General features: G+C 38.1%; 2 protein-coding genes across 5 annotated transcripts in view; one reads left to right on the top strand and one right to left on the bottom strand.

Moving 5' to 3' along the window:
* Positions 1 to 2,770, bottom strand: part of adgrd1 (adhesion G protein-coupled receptor D1) — a 33,805-nt gene extending 31,035 nt beyond the window's left edge. The window contains exons 1-5 of one of the 2 annotated variants that reach the window (XM_065964119.1): positions 2,331 to 2,770; positions 2,194 to 2,230; positions 1,773 to 1,889; positions 567 to 665; positions 14 to 136 (exon numbers count right to left, since the gene is read on the bottom strand). In XM_065964119.1, the coding sequence (XP_065820191.1) occupies positions 14 to 136; positions 567 to 665; positions 1,773 to 1,889; positions 2,194 to 2,230; positions 2,331 to 2,384 (430 nt within the window). In that variant the 5' untranslated portion in view covers positions 2,385 to 2,770. The remainder of the gene's footprint in view (positions 1 to 13; positions 137 to 566; positions 666 to 1,772; positions 1,890 to 2,193; positions 2,231 to 2,330) is intronic. The other variant, XM_020633036.3, reaches the window with a different exon arrangement.
* Positions 2,771 to 3,746: 976 nt separating this feature from the next.
* On the top strand, positions 3,747 to 12,773 carry stx2b (syntaxin 2b). 3 transcript variants are annotated; one of them, XR_010668803.1, is made up of 11 exons: positions 3,747 to 4,101; positions 4,196 to 4,270; positions 4,349 to 4,448; positions 5,231 to 5,305; positions 5,401 to 5,474; positions 5,959 to 6,067; positions 9,826 to 9,899; positions 10,121 to 10,258; positions 10,480 to 10,568; positions 10,730 to 10,840; positions 10,989 to 12,773. XR_010668803.1 is itself a non-coding variant. In XM_020633015.3 (11 exons), exons 1-10 carry the CDS (start codon positions 4,072 to 4,074, stop codon positions 10,823 to 10,825), a joined length of 882 nt encoding a protein of 293 aa, XP_020488671.2. In that variant the 5' UTR covers positions 3,747 to 4,071; the 3' UTR covers positions 10,826 to 10,840; positions 10,989 to 12,770. The 3 variants fall into 3 exon arrangements, 2 of the variants coding, with proteins under 2 accessions (XP_020488671.2, XP_020488672.2); XM_020633015.3 differs by having other exon boundaries at positions 10,480 to 10,590; positions 10,989 to 12,770; XM_020633016.3 differs by lacking the exon at positions 10,730 to 10,840 and having other exon boundaries at positions 10,480 to 10,590; positions 10,989 to 12,763.
* The last annotated feature ends 9,241 nt before the right edge of the window (positions 12,774 to 22,014 follow it).

A 22,014-nucleotide genomic window follows, 5' to 3' on the forward strand; every position in this document is an offset into this window, starting at 1 on the left:
GCCGCACACTTACCCTCAGGACCACACAAAGTGGGGTCACTAATGCAAGAGTTCTGGTAGCTTCCAAAGTGGAGAAAGGTACCACCGTTATCTCCATTCAGAAAGATGCCCTTGTTGACCATTCCTTCAACAATATCTGCAGAAAACCACAAATCACTGTCATGATTCCAATTGAAATAATGAGCAGAGATTGTTTGCCAAGAAGGTCACTCAAGTGCCAAAACGTGTAAAATATCAAGTTCTCTGTGTACGTAATAAATCAAATTGTGCAAAGTCCCTTCACAGTCAATTAATCACAAATTGTCTTTGTAACTAATGAACATAAGGCTTTTACAACTTGTCTAGTGTCTTGTAAAATAAATAACACAAGGCTTTTAAACAATTGAATTAAGTCTGATGTTTATGATTCCTGGTATTCACTAATGAACACATTATTAAAAGGCAGAGAATGTCTTAACTTGTGCAGCATGGACAAAAGAATGAGCAGATTGAGAAGTGTGCAATGGACAAGGGAGAGCAATGGGTGATGCACTGATGAATTTCAGAGAGCAGAAAGTGATCCTCACCTACTGTCGCAGAAATGTTAGTGTAGGCAGAGTCATTGGTATACACATAAGAAGAGTTATGGGAGGAAGGGAGCACAGTGTGGTTGTGGATTCTGAGAGCTGGACAAAGACAGCGGAGAAAAACAGTGATTCACACCTAAACAGACACATAACAAAAGGACACAGGTGAAAGGAGACAACAGGAGGGACGTGGTGCGCAGGTATGAGACAGAGTGATGCCGGGTGCACAATGGCAGCGCTCAGAGGTTCAGCTTTTTTCCTCTTAACGCGAGGATTTCCCTAAGGTCAGAGTGACTCCACACATCATCTTCAAGTCTATACCTGATCCCTCTTCATTTTAACCACGTTTTAAATTACAATAACCAGTTTATTAATAACAACGTCTGCAAACTCAATGTTTTCTTAACAAATTGAAATGTACTTGCAGCTTAATGATCAAGCCCTTAAATTTTCTCGAGTAGCATGAATACAGATGAATGGGATTTATGCTAAAATGCATAAAGCACTGGCTACTATGCAAATCAAAGCACCAAAAGTACAACACAATATATTAGCCTCCTCCAAAAAATAACTCTATCTATTGCTTTTGGAGCAGCAAGACAAGAGTACATTTTAGACAAAATATCAGGTGACATAAGCAAACAAACACTATGTGGTACTAGAGCTCTAATTTTGAGTTCAACTTTAGACTAAGCTTAGCAAAATGTCATCAAACCAATGTTTTTTTCCCATCACATGATATAGCCTATGAATGTGTTTCTTATGTATTTGAAGTCAAGATAATTAAAACTGTTGAATCTACAAAATACAAAATGTTTCAAGTTAGCTGCTGCTTGTTTTTTTAAGGTAAGCATTCTTTCTGTGCAACTTGAAACAGGCCAGAAAACAATAAAAGCAATCATATGATGCTGAGAGTTACTCAGCACTGGCCGATAGGGAATGTAAGGAGTGAAAAATGTAGGCTATCAGAACATTACCTCCGCATTACAGAAATCTAAAATACTGCAGTTCTCTCACATACTGAATGTTCTGTTTTGTATCTCACAAAGCTTTGAAAACCTCAACACATTTAAAAAAAAAAAAAGCATGAGGAACGTTTGATGGTGCTGAGAAACAGCTTGAGATCATGCAGAGAACAATCAGACAAAGGTATTAAGTTGGTGCATTCCTGTGAGCTAATGCAGAATACTTAATGTGTGCACATACTTATGTTACTGCCGTTAACATAACCTGGTCTGTTTCCAATCTGGTCCCACAGTTCATGGATCCCGTCCACAGCATCAAGAGGCCAGTAATGTGAGGCTGTGGCTAACACCTGCAGGCCTGCAGCGAGAGTTCATGGGTAAACAAGCATCCAGAAGGGTTTTCCCCCAATCATGCTCAGTCAAGAACACTACAAGTATTTTCCAGCAATACATTTGGGATTTTTAGGGGGATTAAAAGAGTGATAATAATGAAACTAATACTCGTAAAAGCTATTAAGACTGTTCCGGACAATGAAAAGAGAAAATGTTCTGATAACATCCCCTGATTTAAAAGTTAGCAGATGGTTAACTGCTCCAATAGCTGTACAATGTAATCTTATTTCAGATTGCTACTAGTAGTGTAAAAGCAGCACACAAACTACCTGGATGCTTCCCAGCCTGAACCACCTGAGCAAAGACCTAAAATAAAAAAGAAGTCAAATGTATTTTTAAAGAATGCTATGCAAAGGTTGATCAGACTGTAATGAGGGAGAAAGTTATCTTTCGTTTGACATCTTACCTTAATACAAGAAATAAACGCAGTTAAAAAGTGAACTTTCAAGGGAAATTCCATAGCTCTTGGAAATTAAACCATAGAAAGCATTTAACTGTTAAATCCCGGAATAAAGATCAAGCCAGGAAAAGTCAGTCATTATTTCAGCACTTGCACACTCCTGATCAGTCCATGTGTCCAACCTTAAAGAAAATGATCAATAAAAATAAAAATATTGGAACAAAAATAATTTAAAAAAATGTATTCCTTTGGCATGAAACAAAAGAAAAACTAAAGAAGGTGCCTTATTGCCTTTACAAAATACAAATCTGAAAACTCAAAATTCACGTCCACTCAGAAAACTGTAATCCGTGATCTGTGTTCCTACGGTCAACTTGTGTCTCTGAGTTCCTCTGCATGCATCTGGAAACTGCGATGAGAGTAGAGGAGCTACGTGGAGGCGGACTGGTTTGTTGGACTGAACGTGGGAATTGCAAAACGTGATGTCATTTTCTGGATCTTCTAAAGATGGGCGTTACAGCTGTGCGTAAATGGCATTGTTTGTGCGTAATTGGAGATTGCGCGTGGAATTAATTAGATCAGGATCTGCACGGTGCGATCCAAGTATTGTTTTTTTGAACAAAAATATACGTCCAGAAAATGTGATATGATCAATCGTTCTACTAGTGGACAACACAACCAAAAACTGAGAGGGATGCTGCTGAGGAGGAGTTGGTCCAACGACAAGCACACAGACACAGAATTTACAAATTATAAATTTTTATGCTTGACTTGGTAGATTTTAGTGGGTTTAATTTAACTTAAACATGTATTTAAAAAAACCCAACTTAGTCTACCTCACTGCGCAAATGAAGAAATATCACACGTCATGAATTGAGATGTGAGTCACTCGTCTTTTTTGTGTTTGTATATGTAATGGAATTTTCTGATGGGTTGGAGAGTACACACACAGGTGGGGGAGTCACTAGAAGAAGTATCACTGCTCGCTTCAGAAACTGCCAAGGTCAACTTGCACTCATGTCCGGGTAAACATCGCCCCCGTGTGGACAAACAACCACTCTCTCACAGGCCACCCAGCCTTGCTCATCAATTATTTATCGAGCCTTCTCGTCTAACTGCATGAGGGTGTTTTCTATCAAACTAAACTTCATCGTCTGATAAAATAGACAATAATCACTGTTGTTTAAAAAACAAACCACAGAGGACTCATGTGTCACGATGTTACACTTTAATGAAGTTGATATCAGCCTAATATTTCCTTTCCCCTCCCTTCCAGAAATATAATAGGATTATCTTAATTCAGTTTGTTTATCGTGGTGGACCGATGAAATTTAATTGAGGGAGGACTGTTTTCTCCCCCTTGAGGATGAGAAAAAAAAATAAGGAGGGAGGGAGGGATAGAGTGGGGTGGGAGAAAAGGCGTATCCCGGTGAAAGAGATACTGTGGATCAGCAACAGGTCGTTGGCGCTCCTGCGGTGAATATACCAGGAAAATAGTGTTATTTTGTGGAGCTTTTTCCTTTTTACATCTGTAGCTTAAATATAGTTTTCGAAACAGTTACAACGTTATCCCCATATCTGTCGAATTAACGCTGTTACTGTAGGCCTGGGTAGTGTAGACTATATCCCAGCTCTCGTACAGTGCAAGGTGGCGTAATGTTACTCTACGCACGGAGACTGCCAGGATGACCCGGCGTGTGTAGACTACTAGTACAATATCTTGGCAGAAGTAGAGTCGATTGGTGGGATGAAGGACCGACTGGCTGAATTAGCTGCTGTAAGTGTTATGTCTTCTCTTTTAAGTATTTACACATTGACAAGTGGAACAAAAACAGTCTCCAAACGCGTACTTTTTTTTTTTATCCGCACAGAGTAGGACACAAGCGGAGGAGGATGTTGCAGTGGTGGTGGACAGAGATGACTTCATGGAGAACTTTTTCAGAAGGGTGTGTACCACTTCTACAGTTTCTAGTATGTGCATACATGTTGGGAATTCAGATATTGATGTTTCATTGTTGCATTAGGTGGAAGAAGTTCGAGGACTCATTGATAAGATCTCCTACCAAGTGGAAGAGGTGAGGAAGATGCACAGCATGATCCTGTCTGCACCAAACCCAGATGACAGTAAGTGTGTGCTCACAAAATACTAAGATGGAGACCTGGGAGGATTTGGTGTTCAGAGTTTATATATCTGTAGTTTGAAGGGTTAATTTTGTCTTGGCTGTGGTTTGACTTTAGAGGCGCAGAGTAAAATACAACAAACGTCTCACTTCCTTTGTTATATTTTCCTTCTCATTGTAAATGAATGGCTGCTTGGCAGGAAACTTCTGAAGGAAACTGGGGTTTTTTTTGGTCCCAAAACTCACAAGCCATTGTAGTTTGTCTCTGTTTGGAACTTTTTAACAACCAGGGATTCAAACATGCCGTCATTTGGAGATGTTTCGAGGCACCAAATAGTGAGCTTAAGCCAGTTTGTTTCAGAGTATTATTAAACACTATTCAGGTGCTTGCAGCACAGTGTTATTACTGAATGTTCTCAGTTCCTGGCTCTCTTCAGTGTGGAACTGAGGCCTGATGATCGTACAAGACAAAGAGTCCGTTTACAGGGACATGGCATCATCAGTCATTATGTTTAATGTAACTTAGTACAGTGCATACATGGAAGGAAACAAAGGGCTTGTGTTTTGTGATGTGTGGCCTTTATGCTTTATTGCCACAGGATTGTTGCCAAGTTACAAGAGGAAATCAGTGTAAATTCAATATTTGCTGTAAACAGAATCACAGTGATTAGCTGGATGACATGATTTTTCCTCATCAGCAAATCAAGTCTGACATGTTTCCTGTGTGTGTGTGTGTGTGTGTGTGTGTGTGTGTGTGTGTGTGTGTGTGTGTGTGTGTGTGTAAAGGAACAAAGGACCAACTGGTTTCACTGACCAACAATATCAAAGGCAACGCAAATGTGGTGCGGACTAAACTAAAATGTGAGTTCAGCCATAACCTGATTGCCACACTTTTTGTGTTGTTTTGTATTATGTTATTATGTAATGTTTATTCGTGACTTTTTCTCCCTATGAAGCCATGGAGCAAAGTATGCCCAAAGATGATGCAGCTAACAGATCCTCTGTGGACTTCAGGATCCAGAAAACACAGGTTAGGAAACACATGAAGGACTGCTTACGACTCAAACATAGATGATTATCACCACTTATCTGTCAATGGTGCACAAACATCAGCAGGGAGAATAGGGGTTATGTATAGAATATATAATTAGTAGAATATATATATATATTCTACATATTCTATTCTAGATACAGGCACATTGAATCCAAAGTACATTTACAATATCAAAGGAAAAAAAATAGGAATTCCAGAAAAATAAAGATAAGAATATGAGAAAACTAAAATCTGCACAATGAGCATAGAAAACACACCGCAGAAATGTACTGGAATAGACTACAGCTAAAACAAGCGGTAGAAAAGTGCAATATACACATTTAAATTGACATTCCTTTTTATTATGTTTTATTGAACATCGTTTAATAATACACATTTAAATGTACCCCACACCCCACACACACATGTTGTTACTGTGTACATTCTTATCCTCTGTCCTTGTGTTGTCATCTGTCCTCAGTACACAGTGCTGTCCAGGAAGTTTGTGGAGGTCATGACCCAGTACAACGAGACTCAAGTGTCCTTTCGGGAGAGAAGCAAAGGAAGAATCCAGAGACAGCTGGAGATAAGTAAGTGACAAAAGATGGAGACCCCCTCACACCATGTAAAGGCCAGGGGTATTGCATATTCTTTGATGCTTGAAAACGTTTTTTTTTCTTTTCAATATGTATGATCTTTTTTTTTATGCATCAAAGGATTGAATTTAGTTGCATGGGAAACATTTTGAGTTTAGAATTTAGAGATAAAAGAGTGGACCACCAAAACCCTGAGGCTTTATCAGGACAGGATCCAGGAAACAGACCACACTGGTTTCCTCTCCGTGTCTCTGAACATAAACCTGACTGTTAATAAACAGGCAGCAGCAGGATGGTATGTTGTATTTTTCCTTTAAGATGTCAGGGTTTTTTTTTTGTATTTACCAAAGTCACAGTTAATCGAATCCAAACAATAATTTTCATTGTCTTACAAATTTGAATTAAACCTTAATGAGTAGAAGTTGTAAAGAAAGAATACAGGAACCAATCACTACTACAAAATTTAAAGGGATGAATATGTGGGCGCTAGTTTAACCTAGTAGTTATCGCAGGTGCCCCATGTCCAGAGGCTATCGTGTCCCACACATGTTGGTCGCAGGTACGAGTCCCATCAACAAGCCTTTAGAGCATGTGTACTCCACTCACTGTTCCCAGCATTCCTGTTTATCTTCTTCAGCTATCCTCTCATGTTTGACAAACAAACGTAAAGACATGGTGTATCAGGTGTTTCATATTATGCACATTTAAGTTTCACAAGACTATAAAGAAAGGTAAAAAATAGGCTTCACTCCAACAGTCCCTGCGGGCAGTATTAATGAGAGGCTCCAGTTATTTGTGCTGCAGACGGAAGAGTCGCCTGATACTGGAGATGGCTTGTTGTGTTTGTGTTGCCAGGGCAACGGGCAGAGGGCTCAGCGGCCTGTGTAACAGTAGTTCACCTGTCTTTGACACGGCCACCACACAAGTCACCTCGGCCTTTTGATGCAGACTTACACCTTTTAATCTACATCATTCAGAAGGTGATACTCTGTTTGCTCGAAGTGCATGATAAGCTGTGATGGTGGCGTGTTTTTGCAGTGTTTGGCTGCGCCCTCCCTGAGGAATAATCTCCTGAAAAGGTGTGACACTTACAGTAAGCACCTGCCCACAGATCATGTCTCTCTGGGGTGCTGCTTGCACAACAGAAGGCACAGCCTCAGGAAGAGAAAGCTTTCTGTTTATAGAGTTTCAGCAACTGTTTGTCTACGAGGGCTGCCGGGCTCCTTTGTTCCTCTCCTGATCCTCTAGACACTTTTAATCTTAGACCAGCGTAACAACCTCACCCACAAATAAACTGGAAACCACAGCAGGAACTGACTGTAGTTAAACATGAAGTTATTTAAATTAGCAGTGAACCGATAAATACGTTGCAAGCGGCGGTTTGCATTGTGATTTGTAGTTTAATTGTAGTTTTTGCTATCAACATTTAACACTGTTAACTTGGAGCCCCTCTTGTGCATTACTGTAACACTTTAAACGCTTCCATTAGTTATTTCAGTATCACGTTCAGATCTAATTCTTAATGTGTAAATTCAATACAATATATCTCCCACCACTGCTTAGGGGAAAGTCTGGATCGTGCATGTAACAGTGTCCCCTTGGTGACTATCCATCAATAGAGCTTCAAGGAGGCTTCTCCATCTAACAGAGCAAGCTTTATACACGGCCGTTTCAATACTCTTATGAGACAAATGTATTATCCTGGGATTAAACAACACAACGGTATATTTTGTACATGGGATATCCTAGGCATCATTCCTTTTTTTCCTAGTTATTTAACCTGTTTTCAGAACAGAGCAACAGTCAAATCATAATTAAAATGTTCCTGTTCTTAAATAAATTAAGCTTTTGCGTTAGGTGATGCAGGACATGGAAGTCATACGTCCCAGCAGAAATCACATGACAGCGATCCGATCGAATCATTGTTTCACTCACTCACACACCAATCACAGCTTATTCTCAAATCAAGGCGGTCCATTTAAACACAACCTCTGTCTCACTGATCTCTGCTACAACAATGCTGCTCACACTCCCTCCACCAACCCAGCCGCCTCCTTTCCGCCTCAATCCTTTGGTTTACCCTTGTTGGGGGGGTTTAGCACTGTGCTACCTGGTAACCTAGCTGCTCAGCTAACCCAGGGACCATCAGTTGAGCAGAGCCTTTGACACCAAGCAAAAGTGTGTGTCCATTTTGTAATGAAATGGTTAAATTTATGACAAGAGTGTTCCTCTCTGAATTAAATTAGATAGAATCAAACGATAAACAAATAAAAGAATCACAAAAAAAAAAAGACAAAAAGTGATTATTACCGAGAGGAAATACGATAGACAAGTTATGTCATAAAAAAACAAATTCTTCTTCCATTCTTCATGGAAACTGTTATGAAACCCATGGTTAACAAATCTGATCTCATCTAAAGTCAAGGACTTCCAAGTTTCTCTGATATTGTGGGAGGGGTGTCTTTTTCCAATGCAACAAGATGAATATTCGTACCTGTCGGTGTCACTCTTGACATTATTAAAGCACTCACTTTTTCAGGAGTTTCTTCTTACCAACCTCAAAGTTGTGATTTTTTTGAGCAGGCTACAAGAATGATGATCAGAGTAATTACAACAGAGTGCACCGGATAATCAATCTCTTAATTGTAAACAGCTTTTATAAATCATAAGCCAATGATTCATCAAGATCTAAGTACACAGGCTCTCAATGTTGTTTTCTGCCTGATGATGCCTGATGATGAATCAAAGGTTTAGACTAGAGGGAAAATAAAAAGGTCAGAAGAGGTGTAATGTTAAAAATGGCAGGTCTCACTTTTCTCCCAACAAGCTTTCAATAGCCGCTGCCTTTTAGTGTTAAATCGTCACTCGAGGCCAGTTATCATACACTCATTTTCATATTTAATGAGTCTCATGGGCTCATCATGTATGTTATTCCATGTATTCACTCTGTCTTTGCTAAATATGATTTGAATGTTTTTGCTCCCTCAGATTAGTCTGAGCTACAGACTCACCTTCAACTGGAACATTGTGTTAGTTTTTGAAGATTTTAAAACCAGGGTGAAGAACGGCTGCTCGATCTGCAAAACATCATCACAATTATTTTTATTATTGACATTGAGATCATTATTAAACATGATTACTCTTTGATTTTACAATATCTGCATCACGAGCATTTATCCCACTTTAGCATTCTGAAGACTGAAAAACAATATTTGCATGAAAAAAATATAAATATATACAAATGATAATTTAGAATAATATTAATCAAGAAATAAAATAAGAAATAACTCTGTTTGATGTATAGCGGTGTTGTTCTCTGGTGGCTGAACTAAAACAACAAGAAAGACTATATATTAACTACTATATTAAGACAATATATTTAGAGGATGTGCATTCAGGTCCATCTTTAGATGAAGTCTTACTGGTACTCAATAACAGCCTGTTGCTTAAAAATCAATTATGGGAACTCATTGAACTTTCAGAATATAAATTGATAACAGTGTAAAGGAAAAAGGTAAACAATGATATTTGTCTTATTTCTGCTGAGAAAGGACACAATTCCTAAAACAAAGTACAGTGTTTTTGCACACTCACAAAATTCAAGGCTTGTTGAGTGTATATCCACCAATAATTAGAATATTTCCTGACTTTAACTGACAAAAAAAAAAATCAATGTAATTATTCATTTTCAGTTGTACCAGGAGCTGAGGGCATTTTTCTCATCAATCATTGCCTGATATTTATTATTCCAGCTGGAAAAGTGACCACCAATGAAGAAGTGGAGGACATGTTAGAAAGTGGAAACCCATCAATCTTCACTTCTGATGTAAGTTCTCTCATTTTTTATTTTGCAGTATACACCATATACTTTATATTTATTGCAGGGCTAGCGGCTGATACTGCCATCTAGTGGTGAGGTAAGAGTGGGTCATTTGGGTATGGGAAGAGCGCTGACAGGTCTTTATTTCACTCACAGCTGGGAGGAATAATACCTTGTTTCTGGATGACATATTTCATTTTTTTTCTCCCTTCCTTTTTGCTCCTCAGATCATTTCTGATTCCCAGATCACACGTCAGGCCCTGAATGAGATCGAGTCACGCCACCAGGACATCATGCGTATGGAGTCCAGCATCAAGGAGCTCCATGCAATGTTCATGGACATGGCTATGCTTGTAGAAACTCAGGTAAATATAATGTGAAACGTTGATAACGTAAAAGGAAAGCAGCTCTATCTCAATTTTTTTCTTCAAACTACCTTATTTAATCTTATAAGGCGGAGTCTATGCTTCATCTTAGAGACACACCTCACTTGTAAATCAGAATGTAGCCACTGTTATTCTTTACTAATACTCAAAGACAAAATCCACTATTTGAAACTAAAGCCCTCTGATTCACACGTTTACAGGGGGAAATGGTAAACAACATAGAGAAGAACGTCTCTGATGCGGCTGAATATATTTGTAGTGCAAAGGAAGAAACCAAAAAGGCCTTGAGGTACCAGAAAAAGTCTCGGAGGGTATGTGCTCCTTTCTAATTTTTGTTGTGTGTATAATGTCAGTTAGCTTCAGGTCCACATGCGACCATATTATAATGTTTTAACCTTTTTGACAGACTTCATTGGAAGTTGGAATAACAACCTCTTCTTCACTTGGCAGAAATACATTATCCTTGCCTTTGCTCTGTTGATCCTGCTTGCTGTCATTGCACTAATTGTTGGCCTGTCTGTTGGACTAACCAAACCCCCTGTATGAGAACTTCTGCGTGAGGTAACACTTCATCCACTACTTCCAGCTCCTTAAAACACAAAATGCATCCATTCATTGTAATGTATACAAGCCTGTGATTTCATGTGAAATAGTAGAAAGTGTTTGTCATGCAGCACCTCTGACTCCTCTCTTTTTTTCTTTTTCACAGAAACTTGTCCGCCTTGCCATGTGTGGGGCTGCAGGTCTCCTCCTTTTACTCATCATAATAGTTGGAACCTTTGAGTGACAGAGTTCATGGTTCACAACCTCACAGCAGTCAGCTGTTAGTCAGTGATGGAGCATAACACGGCCTCGTAATAGGTTGAAAAGTCATTCACTATTCCACAGCATTACAGAGAGGATCTCCTGAGCACATGAATATAAGTATAGTGAGTGTGATGCACCACTTACCTCATACCTCATGATACACTGTTTGGGAGTCTTTGCAGCTAGAGTAGAGGGTCTTATTAGAAGACATCCCCTTCCCTTTGTGGTGATATAATGAACAGTGATAGCTAATTTAATTAATACACTGGTGTACACACTGCAGTGCGCCAAGGAATTTAAAGAAATAGTTCTAACATTTTGGATATGAGATTATTTAACTTCTTGCCAAACGTTAGATAAGAAAATTGACTCTCATGTTTGATGTAGATGTAAAGCTGTCACCAGCAGCAGCCAGGTAGCTTAGCTAAGCTTAGTACAAAGACTGGAATGAGAGAAAGCTCATCGGCTCTTTCCAAAAGTATCAATAACACAACAGGTTATTTCTCGGCAAAGCGGCAGCCTCATGAGGGAAGTATCATCTTTGCGTCTTACTCTTGTTTGAAAGCTTTCCCAAAATGCTGAAACGCAGCTTTAATATTGAAAATATATTGTGCAATTACTAAAGGATTTATTGAATCATTGTAAAATGTGTGTTTACATGTTTAAGCGTATGCGCTATATGTCTTCTCCTCATTTTGTATATTTACTGTAACTCACGTGAATTGAATGTAAAACTGCTACAACTCAGGAGACATTTTGAAATAGAACAGATAAAAGTTCCACGTACTAGGAATACTCAAAATCAGACCGGCCTCGAGACAACTATTTAAAGGTCTTGGAATTGAAAGCATTTTTACTTGATCTCGACTCAGATTCCAGATTTTAAGACCGGTCAAGACCACCACTGATAGGCTTCTTTCTCATGTCATTACTGTAATTAGAAGAAAAACACTTCTTCCTAAGGCAAAAAATTATTTAAATTAATTTCTAGTTAGATAGTTAGTTACTAGTAACACGCCCCCTGAACACAAGTTGATTTTCTGTGATATTTATGGTCTTGGTCTTGTCTCGGTCTGGCCCTGTCTTGATCTTGGTGTTGACCAAGTCTCGTTCCCTTAATGTCTTGGTCTTGTCTCGGCGCACTCTGGTCTCGGGTAATGTCTTGGTCTCGGTTAGTGTGTTCTTGACTACAACACTACCACGTCCTTGTTCTCTATTTGTTTTCGATCTGAAGAAATATTTTCCGATTTATTGAATGAAATTCCTCACTTCACGTAACAACTGTCCACCAGTAACCTTAGTGAAGTGCCTTCTTGAAGTTGAAACGTGAAACCTTAACTCATTAAACTGTATTTATCACGACCCCAGTGTGTGATGACTGAAACATTTGTTTTCATTATGATTTCAAGAACACACTTTTTTCCCCCAACACAATGTAACCTTTTTTATTTGTTTTTAATTTATATCTTGTATTTTGTATTGAACAGAATTATTCAGCAATGTAATTCAAAAATAAACAAATTGAAGTCTATAAATATTGCATTGTTTCTTTACTGTCATGTTTAAGGAAATACAGTTCTTTTGGTTGGCCTTCAAGAATGAATCCCTCCAAGTACTTTCTACGGTCCTGAGCTTATCAGGCAGAATAAATATTGTCCTTTAACACTCTAAACATGCGCAGTTTCAGTTTGTTTACACGAAAACAGAAAAGAGAAAGAGGCTGCTGTTAACTCCAGGACTAATGAGCAGTTTGCACAAAGCGCTTGACTTCTGTATAATCAACCGAACAAGATTAGTGAAGAACATGGAGGGAAGTCCCCAGAGGGCAACTTCCTCTCTGTCTTTGAATGAGATCAAAGAAAACTTCAGAGGCATAGAGAGATGGTGAATGTCCTTAAAATATGAACATGGGGGGTATTTTAGGTCACTGATTAAGACGTTCAAGATTTCAATTGATATTCCAAATAAAACAGACATGAAACTGGGATGAAGCAGCTTGTTTAGGTGAGCATCTACAGGATACACTGTGGGTTTGGTAAAGAGAACAAATGTATTTAATAAGATGTCACTTGTTTATTTTAATCATGTATATTTGTTCTGAATAATACTTGGAATAGCATTAGTGTACACATCAAGCTGTTTCCTGTAATCTGAGATTTTAACTGTGAGATCTAGTCATCTATTTACATTTTTTGGAGGTTTTTCCGAGATTTTCAATCCAAACATTTTTTTTCTTCAGTTGTAGACCACCTTCACCATCTGCTTTAACTTCTCTAAACAGCAGTTTGCTTTCTTATTGTTGTTTGCCTGCTTTGTTCTTGGCATAGTATTTTCAATATGCATACTTTTAAATTGTGTAATAAATCTAAATGACAATTCTAAAATGGCATTTTGTCCTCCACACACATTTAGAACGCACAGTACACCTTCTTACTGACCTGTTCTCATTAATTATGTGATCATTCAATTTCTGTAAATATATTTACCGTAAGTTTCTACAATATGCCCAACAGTATAACTTTATTGACACTAATTACAATGACGTGGTAGAATGGTCTAATGAAAAGTTCACTTTTCATCTTTTTGTGAGTTTGACAGTCTATTGTTTAATTTACTCTTTTTCATCAGTTCCCCTATAACCTCTACCTCGACCATATTTTACAGTAAGTGAGAAGATCCCAACAATATGAGTATTTTGGTTGTTCCCCCTTTTCAACCTAACAGCATTTGCATAACAAACAGTTAAATAATACTCTGTATATAGTTAGATAATCTGATGTTATTTTACAAACGTCCCACCTGGTAGCCTGAAATCAAAGCTGGTTCACCTGTCTGTGGATCATTTGATCCAATACAGATTGTTCATAATGAATAAACTGATCAACACATGACTGGTCTGATACTAAGACAGGGTTAATAGGCCATAATACAATAGACAGGAACAGAAGAAATGTTCTTATGCACTCCTATATTTCTTGTCCTAACAGAATAGATTCTTGTGCTCTTTATTGCTTTTAGTATATCTGTAATTCCCCTTTTTGATCATCATCATGATTTTGTTGCAACAAACTTAACAACACATTTTCTACAATGTCAAATACAGTTATCCATTGAAATAGTTATGAATGTGTAACTCTCATAACATTCAATAAAAAAGGACCTCCAACCCATAAACTGAGGTGTTCCAGTTTTAAAATGTTAATATCATGCATTTTGTCATCATTTCACCTGAATAGATAGTTCCTACACTTATAAGTGTAGAACAACAAATGAAAAAAAAAAACATACTTATTAAGTATACCTTTATCAGCAGCCTCTCCCTCCATAACACATAATGTGCTTTTAAAAATCAAATCATAGCTGTCACTGTTTTGTTCATCGACTTAAGCTTTTCTTATCTCATCCTCCAGACGTGACTGTCTCCATAATCTGCTCTGGTTCATTGCCAACATATATCTTTTTTTACATTAGCCTCTTATTAGCCATCCGTTCCATCAATATACAGACGTGTGATGTAAAGGTAATAGACTTATAAGTGATAGGCTTACTAACACTTTTCCCCAGGTTTCCTTATCAGAATTAATGTGACTTCTCCTAACCATTCTATATTAAATAACAGCAGCTTTTTTCCCCACAATGAATCATTTCATCATGATGTAACATATTTCATAATTCCACGGTGTAGTTGTCCCACTTTAAGCCAATGCCTTTTTTTTTTACCTTCCCATGCAAAATGTCAGGATTCTATTTGTTCTTTTCATTCTACTTGATGGCTCCATGTTTTCAGATTGAGTTCTCTTTTGTTGCATCTGTCTTCCTTGAACAAATTATTAGGACTGCGTAGCTTATACTTCAACAAATTAAATTACCATTGACTTAGCCTAGTGTTAAATACATTTTTCCATAACTCAAAACAAGGTTACTTTAACCCTCACCCCCTGCTTCAGCCATCTTAGGGCCCCTTTGATCATTTAAATTAAAAGTTTTTTTGTTTGACATTATATAAAGCCTATCAAATTGGAGATGTAGAGCTTGTTCTCATGATTTAACTGAGGAAGTTTTTTATTCATAAATGCAGATATTTGCAGACAAAAGCCTGAGTTAAAACTAGTCATTTTATCTTGTTAAAGACAAGAAAGCCCTTATTGTTTTTCATTATTGAATAGGTTTGACTTAATTTGAGACAGCCCCGTATTTTATTATTTTATTTTATTTTGTACTGCTTCCACGTGATTGAAAGTGCCTTGTTTGCCTGTACCTGTAATATGTTCAATAAAGAGTCAAAAAAAAAAAAAATTTCCTGGTTCACCTTTAGATCAGCAGAAGAAGCCATTGGACAGTTCGCTTCCATCACCTGTGCGCAGGCGTGGTTACGAACAAAAGGAGCGGGGACTCACATAAACTGCTCTTCAACACTTCCAGGGGTCAGTAAACTTCACATATTTTTTATTGCAGCTACGTATGTTCATATGTATTTAAGTTACATGTTTGAGAAATGTTTTTAGAAAAATATTACATTTTGTTGAGTGACAGGCTAGTGCCCTGATCTCAGGTCTGCTGCCGCTCTGCTGTCCTATCTCAAACACAACCATTTATATCTCTTTTCCATAGCAGATTAATGGCTTAAGCAGACATTAATCCACAGCGGGAAATTCGGATAAGGGAAAGCGTCCTTTCATGTCCATTATGGTTGTATGGCTTTCATATTGCTAAGTGCAGCGACCGACTGGTCTGAGGTCAGTAAATTCACAGAAATGACAGAGCATTCAGTATGTTTAAGAAAACAACAAATATGTGCAGTTATAGGCCTGCGCATTCACAGCACAGTGGAGATACTACTTAACCTGCTTTTATTAAGACTGATACTAAATTTCACCACACATTTTCTTTGACTGAAAGTAATGAAAAAGGGATCACACCTGTTTTAAATAGGACATTAATGGTAAAAACACATTTGTCTCCCAATTAGCAAATCTATGTCTAACACATTTAAATATGATAAGTGACTCATCGGGCCACTTAATTTAACCATAATGTCTTCATTTAAGATAATTGGATGTGATGGCTGATGCCTGAGCTGTGGTATATAGGCTATTCTTTTAATATATTCTGATTTTATCAGGTTCATACTTTTTAGCACACTTTCTATTTACTTTTTGGCATCGTTCACTTAGAAGCCTACATGCATATATCATTTCCTTATCTATTTGCAAAACTTAAGAGGACACACAAGCAGCACAGAATATTAAAAGACTGTGGTGTAGCTGTCTTAAAAGTGGGGATAGACAGTAGTGTGTCAGTGTTTTGTTTTTCTCTCTAACCAAATTTACCCACTGCTCAATTTTTTTCAGTGGATACTTTTCCACTTTTATCTAAGAGAGTTACCTTGACAACTATTTCTAATTAGGTCTAGTGTTGTGGCTTCTTAACCATCTCTCAACATTTCCATGTTCATTTCTCTCAAGGACTAGGAAAGCTATACGGCGATTGGAGGCAAATATGTTGCTCAAACCCGAAAGACTAACGCTGCTGGATAATTGGTAAGTAGAATCAATCCCAATGAAATTCATGTCCTCTGAGAAGAAGACATTTCACCTGGTAATGCAGTCTCACACTGTTATGAAGGAAGATTCACATTATTTTGACTGTTTAGAAGCAACTTTCAATGTAAACGATATTTCTTGTTTTAAAGCGATACAGGGTTAAATGCATATTACAATTGTGGGCTTACATTGAAGGGAAATCCCTTTAGCTATTGGTCTCTTTAACAGGCATTTTAGAGCACAATGATCTGGATGAGCACACTGGTCCGGATGACCCAGCGTAACCTGTACTTTAACGGATGACCGAACCTCTGGATGTTTGAAATGCCACCTCATTTCTACTGGAACATGCACCTCTGCACTAGAGGTAGGTGGTAGCAAAAATAACCCTCACATACACAAAAGTATTTGTTGAATCACAATTTTATGGATTAGCAAAACTTGAATTGAGAGTCTCTAAGTCATAATGAATGTACGGTCTCTTGCAAATGAGCTTTACTATCCATGAATTTATAAAGCTTTTACGTTTAAAATCACAACAAAAGCTATGTATGTCCTAATTTATGCACTCTGAAAACTGCACTTTTAATATGCAGGTAAAAAATAATAGCTGTAAACTTACTGAAGAATTATGTGTTTAGATTTTTTTTTATACTTATACTATATCATACAGTACACCTCTTTACAAGCAGCTGTTTCCTGATCATTTTCTTCTTCAAATGACTAAAAGGTCATTTTGGGTGGTTTTATGTATTTCCAGTGGCAGCTGCGCTGTTTTTCCTGTCTGTACTGACAGTAATCCAACATCCATTATTATGTAACGCTGCTGGATACAGATATTTATAATCTGAACATGCTGGAGTTATGACATCACCCAGCACTGATGACCATGACAAGCGTTTGGGGAAGCATGCAAACCGAGTTGTCATGGTAGGTTATTGCTTGCACCAAACAGGAAATGTATCACTAAGATGTAATGTGATTGATGCGTGGCTTAACTCGATATCCGCTTTCGTGTACCAGGGGACAATGGGTTGTCAAAAGACTTGCAAGGTGGATAAACTCTTGAAGCAGCCTCAGAGGGAAGTTGTGTGGAGCCAGAAACAAAGGATAGCCACAGCAAAGAAGAACAGCCGGATGAGGGACACGGATAAGGTGAGCGTGATGTGTCGTCCTGCATGTTTTTTTAGAGTGCTTTCTATGAATAAGCTTTGAATCAGCCTTGTGTGGACACTAGACGGATAAGCACTTGTTGATGCCTGCAGCCACAATGTGACCTTTCTCTGCACTCCTCGGCCAAGGCTCCTTACTGTCAGGGAGGCTCATTATTAACAGACGTAACCATATGAGGCACTCGCTGATTGTATTTTCATCGCTTCTGAGGATGATTTAGCCACAAAACAAGCAAGACATCATAATGCTTTATTATTAGTGCTGTCTGCTTGTTTATGAAGAGATTACCAGGCATGCCATTATGTAATATGCAAAAGTAAATAAAGCAACAAATGTACAGTGACAACACATTAATTGCATCCCGGCTGTTTTGCATTATTTTGCTACAGAGGTGTAGAGCCCCGCCATGACATGTATTTTTATATTTCTCTCAAACCTTTTCATTTATTATTTTTTAACTAACAAATGAGTTGATTCAAATTTTACTTTTTAAATTTAAAGATTAAAAGATTATAATAATTGATAGGGGTTCATAATGCACCAGGAAAGTTTTTCTAACATAAAGTTTTGGCATTGAACTACTGGTAGTGTGTTCATAGAGACGACTAAGAGAAGATCTAAGTAAACAATTGATTTGAAATTGTTATTCATGCTTCAGCAGTGCAGAAATCAGGCTGTACAAAATAAAATGCAGTTCTTTTCCAGATGCACAAAATGCAGCTGGGTTGGTAAATAGCCTGAGTAGCTTACATCTGTACCCATGTGCAGATTAACATTTAGTCTGTCATTACAGGGTGGTTTGAGTTTTTATATTGTCAGTGCGTGACTATTTCAGAAGCTTGTTAATGGATGTGGTGGATTTTAGAAGGGGACTCTGTAAACCCATCTAAGCTGGTTGAACTTAAAAATGTAAGATCCCCTGCTGCATTCAAAATGTGAGTCAACCAAATGTAACTAGTTTGAAGCCATCTCGTGAGTGGTAAGAATGTAAAACTTACTGAGTTAGATTGCTGAATATCAGAAAACTATCAAAATAAAATTAAGATGACAGGTTCAGTCACATGGACAAAACAATGCATCATTTGCTTTTCATTAGTACATCTGTTTTAATGTAGATCTTTCCTTTGATTTGAATAATTAACAGCTGCAGCAGCTCCTGTTTAAGCCTCTAAAGAATGAATACAAAGAAAATCGATATGTTTGAAGTGAATCTGGGAAATTACCATAATGATAACAATAATAATGGAACGTAACTAACTATCCTTATAGCTAGAGAATGCATCATAAACATTTTGACTTCAATAATGCTGTCTCAAATGGAGCTGACAAGGGGGTACGTCCCCTTTTTGGGGCTGAATATCCCACAAAGTTTACTGTAGACTTTTTACATCTCCATTCTAAACAATATTAGAATAAAACAACTAACATTATGACGTTTTTTTTCTGTCAGTGATATATATTGTGATTTAAAAAAAGAACAAAATACACCAGATGTAGATAGTGTCTGTTTTATTAACATAAAAAACATTAAAGCGAACAACTATACTTTTTATTATTTTGGTCTTTATCTCATTTTGTGACATTCTGTGTATATTTTGTGATATGTGTCGACTCTGACACACACACACACACACACACACACACACACACAGAGGGGTGGGAGGAGGAAAGACGGAGAGAGAACAGGTGGAGCGTCATGTTTCTTCTTAAACTTTACAAATAAACTTGTCAGCTTGTTATTTTGTCACTAAAGCAAAATCAACTATTTCTAATTATGTTCAAAGTTACGTTTAGTCCAAATGACCAGCCCCGTGACTGTAACTTCTAATTAAATGAGAGTTCACTGTCTTGAGCTGCCTTTGACTCACTAAACATTTCAACATATGCCCTGCAGGTGTAGCTGCTAAAAGTAAACACCCTGTCCGTTTGTGGCTACAGTATTAACGAGCACTGAGACAGTCTGCTGCTGATATACGGGCAATACACTCATTTTAAATCTGTAATAACTGACTGATAATGGTGATATCAGACAGACTTTTATTGTGATTTAGTCAGAAACAAAAAAACTGGCGTTTTGGTTTGCATGAAAGAACACAAAAGTGTCAGCATGACATGCTTCAGGTCACTCGACTGACATCACTCTTCCTGCGATATTACTATTGGGCATGCGCACATTGCAGTTACATGCTAAAATGATATATCATTTAGCTCTAATCTTCATCATCTTTAAGGTGTTAGATCAGAGTATATTCATGGAACACTGTCCTATCAGTGGACCATATTACCACTTTACATAATCTAGTACAGCCTGACAAATGACAGCAGGTGGATTCTTATGCGTACAGGGAAAAAAGAAGAGGAGTGTAAGTAGCTGAATCAGGTGCATGCAAAGATAGAGGATTGTGTGTGTTTTCACATATGACCTGTTTGCCTCCTTAGACAATTCACTGGCGTTGCTCAAAGATAGTTTTAAATGCAGAATTAGACAGGACTCTCATTTAAAAAAAAAAAACAAGAGTTGTGCAAGTTCTCAGTGAAGGCTGATATTGACCGCATCTGAGTAGCTCACTCTGAATGTACAAGGTAGGATGCAGGTAAGGACCTGCCGTGCAAGGAACTAAATGTAACTTGAGTCAGTGACACCGGACTGTAGCCATAAAAGGTAGCATTTATGCCATGATTTGTAAAATGTAATAATACACTTTTAATATTCATTTAAAATGTGTAGAATAGGATTAAGACTAAATAACGTGTTTTTTTTGTAATCTGTGAGACAGACCTCTTCCTGTTAATGCCACCATCATGTAAATCACATGATTTTTATTTATTTTGTCTGAACACATCTTGTGTAAATCTTTTCCCACTGCATCAGTAATTATCTCCAAATCATCAGTGTTGTTGCTCTGGATTCTTTTTATATTCTGCCTCTCATCATTGAAGATATCTTAGCTCTCATTTATGTTGTTGTTGCTGCACCTCACACAGCCTTTTTTTAATCTGCAGAGGCTTTCACAATAGAGAATGTCAAAACAGTTATTCACACCTCCAAATGTGTCTCACCGATCTGAGTAAAGGCAGGCCTGCAGCTCCGGGTCTGCCTTCTGACGTCCTTTGACAGCTGTCTGAACAGGTTTTGTTCCCCCTAACATTACCAGGTAGGCAAGTGTCCTCTGAATCATTATTTAAGAAATAAGCCAACACACAACCAGCAGCACCAGCTAGCTGGTGCATCTTACATAGCTCTATCCTCCCTCGTGAAAAGTCAGAAAATGCCTTGATCCCACTTAGCTCAGGCATAATTTACGGCTTGACATTAACAGTTAATGACTTTATTAAAATGTTCTGTCAGTCCAAAATTTAAAAGCACATAGAAAAACACATCTGACCTAGAAATACAGGGCTACATTATTCTCCTTGAAGACAAATTCAAATTGGACAACTGAAGGTCATTCATTCATATTTTATACAATTTATTTTTGAACACGGTTTCCTTTTGGACATGATGAAATACGTGGAATTCCTGCAGTTTTGTGTTTTGTCCTACTAATGATTTTAGTAAATTGACTAATGTCCTTATAGAAAATCGTATCTACAGAGCAGTTCCTCATAGCAGCTGATGAAAACATCAGGTGTGCTTTCTGCTTATTGTCAGAACTCAGCACCTCCCCCTTTTGTGTTTACACACCAGGTAGAAGACATGGGCGGGAACATTTGACATCAATCCTGTGATGTTGTGGTGCCTTGAGTGTTAAACAGCCACTATGCAATATAAGCTCTCAATTGGGATTGCAGAGGTGGTCCCGCTGGAGGGGGAGGGACAGCTCTTAACAGAGGTAAGGAGCTGCTGTGGTTGCTAGGCATCCAACGCTGAGGAAAGCATATCTGTTTTGGGCCCTGGTCCTCCTCTCTGCTTTTCCCACAACAGAGTGCAGCACCACTGTCAGCCACAGAGGGCAGCCATACTGCTCATGCTGTGCTGCTCTCCTTCCCAGCTCCCTGTAGTGAAAAAAAAACAGGATGGCCCAAATAATCCCCTTTAATACCCTTCTGCACTTGATTTCCTGACCTGTGATTGGATGGTAATTCTGTTTGCTGCTGTTTGTGATAGCTGATTGGTCTGGACCACCGTGCAGTGAGTGAGGGTTTGTCAAGCGGAGCCTCCAGGGAGCCTCTTTGGCATAATGACCCATGACTAGGCGAGGCAGAGTCCCT

Source organism: Labrus bergylta, chromosome 2 (genome assembly GCF_963930695.1).
Source record: "Labrus bergylta chromosome 2, fLabBer1.1, whole genome shotgun sequence".
Classification (NCBI taxonomy): domain Eukaryota; kingdom Metazoa; phylum Chordata; class Actinopteri; order Labriformes; family Labridae; genus Labrus; species Labrus bergylta.

Excerpts from the sequence above, each read along its gene's own strand:
- stx2b (XM_020633015.3), top strand. The coding sequence starts at position 4,072 with ATGAAGGACCGACTGGCTGAATTAGCTGCT. Across the intron at positions 5,306-5,400 it reads GGTGCGGACTAAACTAAAAT|CCATGGAGCAAAGTATGCCC; the intron begins GTGAGTTCAGCC and ends CTCCCTATGAAG. Across the intron at positions 10,259-10,479 it reads CTATGCTTGTAGAAACTCAG|GGGGAAATGGTAAACAACAT; the intron begins GTAAATATAATG and ends ACACGTTTACAG.